Genomic DNA, 11,602 nt, shown 5'->3' with positions numbered 1-11,602 from the left:
AGCCAGGCAACCCAGGCTTCTCGCCCTCGCTCTTCTACTTCCTTGCTGGGTGACCTTAGAAAAGCCCCTTTCCGCCTCTGGGCCCAGTTTCTCCATTGGGGAAATCGGTAACAATTACAAGACTTGCATCAAAGAGTGAGAGGGAGCCCAAAGCCTCCTCATGTATGTTGGGAGCCCAGGAGGGTGCCTAGAACTGGGAGGTCACAAAGCAGCAGAGGCAGAGAGAACAGAGACCACGTGGGGACACTGGGTGGTGGTTGGGACATCATCGGACACACCGAGACTTAAAGGAGCTTTGCTTTTCAGAGATGAGGGCAGAGGGAATGTCCCCACTCCTGGCTCTGGGGCTCCTGGTGGCTGGGCTCTGCTCCAGTGTCCACTGCCTCCCAGGGGGCGGGCTTGACCCGGAGGATGTGACCCCAGAGGACCAACACAAAGGGGCACCTGTGGATGACCACACATTCGTCTCCAGCAACACCGACTTCGCCTTCAGCCTCTACAAGCAGTTGGCTTTGAAGACCTCCAATGAGAATGTCATCTTCTCCCCCCTGAGCGTCTCCATGGCCTTGGCCTTCCTGTCCCTGGGGGCCCGAGCACCCACCCTGACGGAGACCTTGGAAGGCCTCAAGTTCAACCTCACAGAGACCCCCGAGACAGAAGTCCACCAGGGCTTCCAGCACCTCGTGCAGACGCTCGGCCGACCCAGCGACCAGCTGCAGCTGAGCTTGGGCAACGCCGTGTTCGTCCAGGAGCAGCTGAAGCTTCTGGACAAGTTCAGGGAAGATGCCCGGGCGCTGTGTGCCTCCGAGGCCTTCTCCACCGACTTCTGGGATTCTGACACTGCCAAGAAGCTCATCAACGGCTATGTGAGGAATAAAACGCAGGGGAAAATTGTGGAGCTGTTCAAGGACCTTGACAAGCTCACAGAGATGATGCTGGTGAAATACATCTTCTCTAAATGTGGGTGGCCAGATTGGGGTTTGGGAAGATAAATGAAATTAGTTCTGAGGCTCCAGGACTATTTCTCTTCTGGCTCAGCCACATGTGTTGTTAGCAAGCCATTACAGGAGGGGCTCCCCGTGGCTTAAGGGAGCTTAGGCACCAAGGCCCCGCCCCGACCATAGGCTTTGTCTACTTTAGCTTTATCCAAATTATACTTCACTTTACAAGACATAAGTGCAGTGGAGCCACTACTTTGTGTGAGGCAGAGAGAGACTTTTTTCTGACTTGCCAAAAGAAGAAGCTGTTCTTTCAGCTCTCTCCGGGGTGGCCGGGAACTCCAGGTTCCTGCCTGTTGAGATGCTTTTGGACACACTCAGGAAGGCCTCTGCTGTGCGCACCGTGGGCTGTGTCTGACCTGGGCTCCCTCTAAGGGTCTTGGTCTCCGGGGCTTAAGGTGGGGCTGGCAGCCATCTTCACAGTGTGACAGCCTCTGAGCAGCCTGGACCCCCCAAGGCTCTTCAATTGTGTGCTTCTATCATCCTGAGGGTGGGAATGGCAAGGCTACCATCTGGGGAAAGTCGCGGGAAGACAATATCCAGGGCAGTGTATTTTCCCAGATTCTAGTTGGACCAGTGCCCAGTCCCATTGATAGAAACTCGATATTGCAAACCTCAGCCTGGAAATTCATAAGGGTCAGAGTGAAGGCAGATAGATTTCATATATGGAGCCAGTAGTGCAATAGAGACCCAGAATAGATAAGGACAGGAAAAACTATCATCGAAACTGGGCGTGGTCAGGTGCCTAGGAGACACTAGCTGTGGGGAAACAAGTTAGCCCTGTGCTGGGGGCTCCTGGCAGAGCCCAGGGCTACCCTTCCTGGATCTGTGTTTTCGTCTATAAATGAAGGCACAGAATTGCATTTCTTTGGAAAAGGAGTCCAGGCCAGGCCTGCTACAATTGTTCTTCGAGTCTCCTGTGCTTTCCTCTCTTATAACCCTGCACTGTCCTAGGATTTTCTCCTCCGAAATCTCCCCACCAGGGGCACCCCAGCCAGCCCGGCGTTCCCTCTGCTCCTGCCTCTAACTCTGGGGACACAGGCAGGGGTGGAAACAAAGCATGAAGCGGGGGTGGATGCACACTCCATGAAGCCCCAGGGCCCTAATCTCCCCAAGAAGCCCCCATCACTGAATGTTCCATCCTCCTGTGGGGAGACCTCAGCCCTCTCCTCTACTGACCCCGCCCTGCCCTCCTAGCACCCATGTGGCTCCTGCTTCAGCCTGGCTCACAAGGCTGCGGGGACATGTGCTCCACCTACAAAGCCAACGACTAGCCACTGGTCACTAACACTGTTCCCTCTAAGGACCAGGAGCTCCCATTTCTCCGCAGTCCCAGCCTCACCCCGTCTCTCCCTTGCCCTGTCCTGTTCCTGTTGGTTTCTCACGTAGCACAATTAACCTGTTTTGTTTCATGTCCCCCCTCCCAATCCAGACCCGTGGGCTCACCCCCGTCCCCAAGGGCCTACCCACCTGCCCAGGTATATGTGCAAACCTAGCAGGGCCATCCCTAGAGGCACGTGGGGGGCTGCTGGTGTGGGGAGGGTCTCCCCCGCTCAGGGACCAGGGCAGAGGAGTGAGACGCCTGCAACCCTTGCACCACAGACCCCTCACCTGTCCCTCCACCTCTAGCCCAGTGGAGGAAGCCCTTTGATCCCAGCCATACTTATAAGTCAGAGTTCCACGTGAACGGGAACAGGACAGTGGAGGTGCCCATGATGACCACTGGGGGCCTGGAAACGCCTTACTTCCGGGACGAGGAGCTGCCTGCACCGCGGTGGAGCTCAGGTACACCGGCGACGGCAGCGCGCCCTTCATCCTCCCTGACGAGGGCAAAACGCACGACCTGGAGGCCAAGCTGCTCCCAGAGACGCTGAGGAGGTGGAGAGACTCCCTGCAGCCCAGGTGACTGTCCCCAGGACCCGGAGCCGTGGACCCACCTGCCTTCTCGGCCCTTCCCCCTCTTCCAGGACTCCGGACCCCCAGCCCCCGGGCCTCAGTAATGTTCAGGGGTGGGGGCAGAGGTGGGAGGGCCCATCCAGGGGTGACCTTGCCCTTGGCTGCCTGCGTGGCTCTGGGCCTGAGCTGCTCCTTCTCTAAGATGGTGACATCAGAGGGGGCGGGGCTGAGGGTTCCTCTGACACTGACATGCGCTGAGTCGTGAGGATCCTCACACAACCCCAGGACACTCACGCTGTTCTCTCCGTGGCTCCACCTCTTGCAGGTGGAGCGGGGCAGATGGCACTGGGATCGGTTGGGGGCTCAGGTGAGACAGACGTGAGCATCAGCTTTGCACGGGCTAAACAGTAATTCACTCATTTACCCGTTCAGCCATTCAGCACTGATTGGATGAGTGAATGAATGAAGATCAAGCTATGTCTGAGGGACTAACTTAGACTCTGAGGGTAGGTCAGCGAATAAAACGTAAATCCCCCGCCCTAATGGCACTTACTTTGAAGTTGGAGGAGACAGACAGGAAATAAATATAGCAAATTATTTGGTACTTTGAGAGGGGAGAAATGGGGAGGTGGGGATAGTAAAGCACAGTAAAATCTTGAAAAAAATGGGACCCGCAAGTAGCTTGTGATTGTAAGCAGGGTGGCCCTTAGGTGATGTTTGAGATGAGGGATTGAGCCATGTGCATATGGTGGGGAAAAGCGTTCCTGGCTGAGGGAACAGCCAGTGCAAAGCCTGTTTAGACAGGAGGGAGCCTGGTGTGGTTGAGAGTTAGTGAGGCCAGAGCAGCAGAGCAGAGGGAGGGAGAGGGAAAGTTGGGAGAGGTCAGGACCCCAGGGGGGATCCAGGTCACTTGGAGCCTTGCAGACCCCTCGACGCGCCCCCTCTAAGGGAAATAGAGACTCATCACAAGGTTTTGGGCCAAAGAGTGAACAATCTGAGTCATGTTTTAAACGGATCACCCAGGTCATCCAGTGGAGGACAGACAGCCGAGGACCAGCATGGAGGCAGGGAGGCCAGCCGGGCGCCCAGTGCACTCACCCAGGGGAGCCGCTGGGGATGCACCAGGAGGAACCAGGAAGGGCGGAAGGGGTCGGGCTCTGGATAAACTGAGCGCAGACACACAGGCCAGGACGTGGAATCCGGAGACCAATAACAAGGGGGACGGCAGAGGGAGAGGCACTTGTGGGCGCAGTGTCCGCTGCGGGGGAGATAGGGAAGGCTGTGGGCAGCTATGCAGATCCTAGGGGCAGCGGGTGTGGCAAGTACGTTATAAACCGCAAAGAATGAGAGACCTGCCTAGACGTGACATTGAGGCTGCGGTCCCTTCCCCAACCCCTGTCCAGGGGACCGGGCGCCTTGGGGCTGCCTGACTCTCAGCCCCTCCTCACTGCAGATCCCAGGAGACTCCAGGACACGGGACCCACCCTCCCCCTGCATGTACTGCCTTCCCTACCCTTTCCTTCCTCCAGTACCAAGAGCTACCACAGGGCGGGGGCTCAGTGAATAGTTGTAAATGGATAGAATATTCATCAGACATCTTTGATTTACAAGCACTGGGGGAACCAGCATCTACAGGCTCCTGGCCCATGGAGGGCGCTCACTAGGGAACTGTTGAATGAATGGATAAAGGAGGGGGGAGGGTGGGAGGGAGGGAGGAAAGATGGCCTATGAGGAGGAATAGGTACCTCCCTGCTCCCAAGGGACTCAACGTTCAATGGGAGCCACAGCCTCCTCGTATTTGGCATCTGTAAGAGCTGATACGGTGAGAAGAGTCTTAAGGGAAATAGAGACAGAGAGAGAGGAGGCATCTGGTGCTCCAAGAACCTGCTGCCACCTCTGCTCAGAAGCGGATGCATCCCTGCCCTCAAGGAGCTCACTGGGAAGACAAGATAGACATGTTGGATTGGTTGATTCAGGTCCCCAAGGCCCTTGAATGCAGTCCCCAGCCCTCCACATCCTGCCCAAGCCCCTTCCCGGCCCCTCCCCTCCCCACTGCCCGCACTCAGGCTGCCTCTGTGCTGTGGGGCAGCCCTTCTTTCTTCCCTCTTTACTGCAAGTGCATCCTCCTGCCTCCTGGACTCCTCTTCACCCAGTCAGCTCCGTTCACTCCTCCGGGACTCAGGGTCCATGCCACCTCCTGCAGGAAGCCTTCCTGGTGCCCTTGGAGCAGCTGTCCCAGCAAAGTCTCCCAGCTGCTGGAGTTAGGGTGTTTCCTGCACCCTACAGGCTTGCAGGGGTGAAGCAGGGCCAGGTGTGGTGCTGGTGCACTGCCTGGCATTTTAGACTCCTGCCGATGGGAATGCATAATTCACAGTTTAAGGAGAGTAAGGAGGAGGGGTAAAGAAAATGTGGAAAAGAGTCCGTATTTCCAGCAAGAAGTGGGTGGTTGGAGCAGAAACCAAGGAAGACCACGCCGAGACATGGGAGAAAGGCAGGCTCTGAGTCCAGCAGACGTTCAGGTTTATTTTTCTCATTTCCTAGAACAAGAGTTCACCCCCTCCTTCCAAAGTTTTCCATCTCCAGCGATTATGATCTGCAATACTTCCTTCACCAGATGGGCATGGGGAAAGTCTTCCCCCCCCCGGCAGCTGGCCAGTCAGGCATTAAAGATGCAGAGGCGCTGATGGTTTCCCAGGTGGGTGTTTAAACTTTGGACAATTCATCTCCACATGGGAGCTTGAATGGTGAAGGCCAGCCAGACTTTTGGGTAAACTTGAATGAGTAAAATAACTGTATTTCTCTTTACTCAGTCACCTTCCCTGGACTCCGCAGAAGGGCTTGGTTACGACCATCCTGGGGGTGGTCCCACCTTCCCTGCAACATACTGTGACATGGAAGCCCATCTAGCGGGAGGGCCTGGGGCGGAATCAGCTGTGAACCCCCGTCTCATACTCCAACTTTTACTGCCTATGCGATAAATAATTCAAGTCCTGTACCCCTCACTTCCTTCATCTTTAAAACGAGCATTGTAGTTCTTGGCTCATGTGCTATGCCTAGCAGAGCAGGTAAGAGGTAATAGGTACTAACAACAGCTACAGGGCCATCGTGATGGAAATGTACTAAGAGCACAGGACAGGAACACCAGGGCCCCTGGTACTGTGATCCTAGAAGCAGAGAAGTCAGTGAATGGGGGAGGCTGGGCAGCCCTGCAGTCTCCCCTGCACCCCACCTGCCAAAGGACCTGGCAAAGGAGGCCCATGTGCCAAGGGGCCTGCGGGGCCCAGGGATGGGAAGCCATTTCCTATGCAAAGTAACTGAGCGCTAGGGCAGGAGAGGAGCAGAAAGCAGTGTCCGCTCATCTGCTACTTCGACATGGAGGGACTGTGGACATTTGCCTGTGCCTGTGACAGCTGCCCCCTCCCCTAAAATGGGGGCTGTTTTGGACTCAGACAGAGAGGGATCCAGATCAGGGAAGCCCTGCTCTTTTCCTCTCTGACCCTGGGCCCAGCACTCACAGCCTTTGACTGCATTTTGCACATCTGTGCATCACGACTGCAAACCAGCTGACATTTGTTGGGAGAAACAAACAAGTTGAACAGGTTGCCAGCACAGTGACGGCCAGCGGCAGAAGGTGGATGAGTGTCAGTCCCCTTAGAGGCACTCAGGCAGCTGCTCACCTCCCACCCACCTCGTCTCTGGTGGGTAATGCTCTGGGGTCCCCCCGGTGGTCCGCAGCGCTGTGCTTGACGTGGGCAAGGAGGGCATGGAAGGAGCTGCTGCCATGGGAAGCAACTTGATCTACAAAACTGGAGAAGTGATCACTATGCATTTCAACAGGCCCTTTATGCTTCCCACACTCAGTAAAGACACCCAGAGCATCATCTTTTTGGGCAAAGTCACCAACCCCAGTCAAGCCTAGAGCTCTCCACTGAGTAGCGGGTCCCGTCACTAAGGAGCTGGGTGCCCAGCTCCCTGGGGGAAGCCTGGTCCCTGTGCCCCGAGGATCCCCCTGTCTGGTCCCACCTGCTCACCCTTGTGAAGGTGACAGTGACTCTGCTGGGGGTTTCACATGCCCAGGGAGTCTGTGTCCTGGTTAGAAGGAGGCTCTGAGCCCTACAACAGCAATAAACCACCTTCCTTGGACTGGACTCTTTTCTGTGTGTCTCCATGCTGATCTGCCTGACTCCATGCTCCTGCCACTGCCTGGGCCCCGAGGCCAAACCCCCCGACCTCCCACACACGCTCAGCCCACCCCAGAGTCTAGGCCCCTCTGTCTCAGCCTCACCAGCCAGCCCAGGAGCAGGCTTCGTGCTTGTGACCAAGCCCACTGGACCTCAGGCCCAGGGCTGGGAGGGGCCCCTGCTGCCTGATGCCCACTTCCGGGCACTATGGCCCTAGGTCCAGGTTCACTCTTCCATCCCCCAGGCCCCTGGATGTGCCCTCGTGCTGACATTGCAGGGGCTCCGACCCTTACCTCTTCTGGAACAGCCCCTGGACCCCTCACTCCTGCAGCTGAGCTGGGCCTCCCCCCAGGATCTCCCCTGCTGCCCCCCAGCACCTCAACCTGGGAGACCAACTACTTCCAGGTTCCCAGACGAGCTACTCCACCACCTGACGAGTTCCACATACTTCCCTGACAGAGGATCCCCTCAGCAGCCAGAACAGGGGTATGGGAGCAAAAGGTCAATAAACACACACCTGCAATAAAAGGAACGCACTTGGTTCTTCATCCCCCTGATGTGATAGGGGGCTGTGTCATCTCCAGGAAGATCAGCTCCCGGCATAGATGATGACGTCACCCACAACTGAACGGTTGAGATGTCTCTGCCAGGCAGCCTGCTCAGACCTCTACCTGGAATAACCCGTTTAGTCCTTGAAATGATCACATGAGATACTTGCTGTTACTCATCCCATTTCACCGCTGAGGAAACTGAGGAACAGAGAGGCTCAGTCATTTTCCCCAAGGCCACACAGCTACTAATTATTGCCGGAAGGATGTTATCCCAACCTCCTGGATCAGAGGAACTCTCTAAACCACAGAATGAATCTGCCCTCAAAGATTTTCACAGCAGTGACCCTTATGGGACTTAGGAACTGATGCAAAACATGGATGATGAAACAAGGCTCTGGAGGCTGATAGAAGAGGATCAAACTCAGCCTGGGAAGTCGGCGAGCCATTCCTGGAGGAGGTGCTTTTTGTGCTGCCATCAGAGGAAGAATAAAATGCGGTAGGGTAAACAGAGAGGAGAATGTCTTTGGCAGGAGAAAGACATTTTCAAGAAACTGAAGGAAGCTGGGCAGACCCGGAGCAGGAAGCGGAGGGCCTGCAGAGGTGATGGGGCCATGATGGAACCGCTGGACCACTGGGGGCCTGGCAGCTCAGTAAGGATGCTGGAAAGGTTCCATAGAGTCCTAGGCAGCTTTAAAGGAATTTAAACATAGAGTCTCTCTGAGCAGATGGGCATAGTAGAAAAATGACTCCAGCTGCTGTGTAGAGAAGCAATTCAGGGCCAGGATAGGGATGCAGGCTGGACATTAAAGGGGATGCTGCAGGAAATGGGGCCAAAGCCCAGGATGGAGAAGGAGAGCAGGGATGAGTGGAAGGCTGTGAAGAGAACCCATGTTTCTGTGAGTGGACGTGGGGAAGAAGGGCAAATAACCCGCATCTGGGTTTGGCTCCTGGGAGATGGCAGAGCATCCCCTGAGGAAGGACCCCCAGCAGGAGGAGCATGTTGGGAGGAGGGCAGGGGACACCCTCACATTCAGATCCCAGATATGTGGTTCCCTGGAGGCAGCCAAGGGATCTGCTCAGGGGAGGTCAGCAGAGAATCAGGGCTGGAGGGAAGCATGAGGATTCGTCCCCCAGGATGGGCAGGTGAGCGCTGAGGGGAGGAGGTCCCCTAAGCTGAATGCCATGGGGTGAGAAGGGAAGGGCACCTGATAGAGGGGTCACCGAGGAGAAGGAACAGAGTGGGGAGGAGGGAGGGGCATGGGAGGAAAGCTGTCACCCCAGGACCACAGAAGAGGTACCCAGGGGACAGCGGAGGGGACTTAGGGGTAGGGGAAGGATCAATGGTCCATGGGATGCAGTGATCTAAAGGCACAGGGGATGGGGCAAGGGCAGGGTGAACAGAATGAGGGGAGGCCTGCTCTGGGCTGCAGGGGGAGGGAGGGAGAGCGAGAGGGGGTGCAGATGGCCTTTCTGCAGTTTAGTCTTCAGGGTGGTGTGATCTGGGCTGGAGTCGGCTTGTGTGTTTTAAGACCCTGTAACCTTGGGCCCGTTTGTGTGACCTTAGGAAAGATTCAGGAGGTGGGGCGACAGGCACCAGAGCTGCAGCGTGGTCCAAGTCCTAAGGGACAGCTAATAGAGGTGACTTGACCGCATCCCTAACCTGAGGCTGCACACCCAGCAGGGACGCTGCATGTGATTATCTAGTTTCTCAAATCCATTTTTTGAAGAGAATATCTTTTCCCCATTGATTGGTTTTTTGATCCCTAGTCAAATATTAATTGACTGTATGTGCAAGAGTCAACTTCTGGGCTCTTTATTCTGTTCCTTTCATCTATGTGAATATTTATGCCAGTACCGTACTGTTTGATTACTATAGCTTTGTCATACAGTTTGAAATCAGGAAATGGGATGCCTCCAGCTTTGTTATTTTTTCAGAGGTTTGCTTTGGAAAATTGCAAATATGTGGGGATTGAACATACCCCGTGGTGAAGACAAATGTCAATGTCACCTTTGGAGAGAATTGAGAGCAGGCAGGGGGCCACCCTTTTGGCAGCCCATGGGAATGTGGAGTCTACACTCTGCACATCAAGCCTGGCTCCATAACCTACTCCTGATGTCCTTTATTACCTGTGTGACCCTGGGGGCGCTGAGCCCCTGACCACCCTGAGCTTCTGTCTCCTTGTTTGTAAAATGGGGATGAATATTTTACAATAGTGTAATAGTATTATGATATGTAAATACTACTGCTCTCTGTGGTCTCCTCAGCCTCTCTGGAAGGTGGTTAATTTTAGAGGAAAATATGTATCACTGTGGTACAAGCTGCTCTGAAGGTAGGTGTGGATCTGAAGGCGAGGCTCTGCCAGGCTTTCAGATCTGGGGCAAGTTACCTAATCTTTGTGCCTCAGTTTTCTTATCTCTTAATGGACACAACAGTCTACCTTGTTGGGATGTGAAGAAAATTCAATAGAAGTTAATAATGTCCCATGCCTGGTCATGATAATAAAGCCTTCATATTTCGATTGTGTGTGCATGTGTAAACACATATGACACACGACAAGTGTTCATAGATGTGTATGTGAGTAATGCCTTACTGGCTCAGGAAATAACTTTTCTTCTTTAAGAAATAATCTGTCGGGCTTCCCTGGTGGCGCAGTGGTTGAGAGTCCGCCTGCCGATGCAGGGGACACGGGTTCGTGCCCCGGTCCGGGAAGATCTCATATGCCACGCAGCGGCTGGGCCCATGAGCCACGGCCACTGAGCCTGCGCGTCCGGAGCCTGTGCTCTGCAACGGGAGACTGTGGCTGTCAAAACCACTTGAGACCCACAGAGCACTGTACAAATGTGAGGAGAATGAATTCGATGCTGAATTAAGAGCATGATTAAGGAGGGAAGCATACAATCCTCTTGGCTCTTTTGGAGGAAATAAAAGACCTTGAGGCTTTGGGATTCTTCCTGTTCTAACCCGTGCCTCCTGGGACCTGCCAGAGGAAGGGGACTCATGCCCCTTAATTTAGTGCTTGCTTCCAGGGTTACTTCAAGTGGCGATCACAGCCCTCCTGCAGAAGAGTCACCAGAGAGGGGAAGGAAGGAGAGCTTAAATACACTGTCCCTGACTTCCCCCTGCCGTAAATCAGAGTCTCCTGGGGTAAGTGCAGGATTTTAAACAATCTCCCCAGGCAGTTTGCACACTGAAGGTGCAAATACTTCTTTGAAAGAAACTCAACAAGTAGCAATAAAATGGGACAGATGATGAGCTCCCCATCACTGGAGGTGTACAAGCAGATACATCAAGCATTCAGTGGGCAGAAAATTATTGCCCCCTATGTCTAAGTCAGCAAGGGAGGCTTCTCAGATGCTGTGGAAAGTAGGGTTGTGATGTATTACAGCCCTGATTCCAAGATGGAGATTCCACATTGGATATATGTTCTCTCACCTCTGAGGAGCACGTGATTCTCCAGGACTGCTGTAGTGTCATCCCGAGCTCTTCCACGCAGGCCTCGAACTTCCCTTGGATCTGTCTCTGCATGCTTGTGGATGCTTTTCTGGGCCTCCACCTGTTACTGCGTGGCCTCCAGGGGCCCGGGCCGTTGAATGTGCACCGGCCCACGGTCAGGGTATCTGAACAGCAGATCCTGGAAGCCCTCCTGGATCTGGGCCTCGGACCCCACGTTGAGGTTGAACCAGGCCCTCCAAGAGGTGGGTTCTGCTGGGTGTTGGGGCCCCAAGGAAGAACACGTCCAAGACCAAAGAGATGGTTACTGGGGAGAAGGGAGTGTTCTGTCCAGAGGCACCCAAAGCCACATGTCTGTAGAGGCTGAAGGCAAAGCCTACATTGCTCTCAGAGATTTTGGGGCAGTCCAAGGCTGTCCTGGGGGCTGGAGTTGGTGAGATCAGAATCTTCTTGGTTAACCAGGGCCAGACAGTGAGCCACAGCCATGAACACGGTGATCGGCAGCCACCACCGACAGATCTCCAT

General features: G+C 54.7%; 2 protein-coding genes across 2 annotated transcripts; one reads left to right on the top strand and one right to left on the bottom strand.

Annotated features, from left to right (window-relative positions):
• Positions 1–308: 308 nt before the first annotated feature.
• On the top strand, positions 309–6,813 carry LOC116749868 (serpin A3-8-like). Its single transcript, XM_032624680.1, is given in 5 exon segments — positions 309–960; positions 2,628–2,759; positions 2,762–2,900; positions 5,436–5,588; positions 6,618–6,813. Coding segments are annotated over 5 exon segments (1,272 nt in total).
• Positions 6,814–11,183: 4,370 nt separating this feature from the next.
• On the bottom strand, positions 11,184–11,602 carry LOC116748661 (putative serpin A13). The gene is given in 3 exon segments (XM_032621760.1): positions 11,184–11,307; positions 11,309–11,491; positions 11,493–11,602. Coding segments are annotated over 3 exon segments (417 nt in total).

Source organism: Phocoena sinus, chromosome 2 (assembly GCF_008692025.1).
Source record: "Phocoena sinus isolate mPhoSin1 chromosome 2, mPhoSin1.pri, whole genome shotgun sequence".
NCBI lineage: Eukaryota > Metazoa > Chordata > Mammalia > Artiodactyla > Phocoenidae > Phocoena > Phocoena sinus.
Note: the sequence above shows the minus strand (reverse complement) of the source record. Positions and strands in the feature narration are given on the sequence as shown.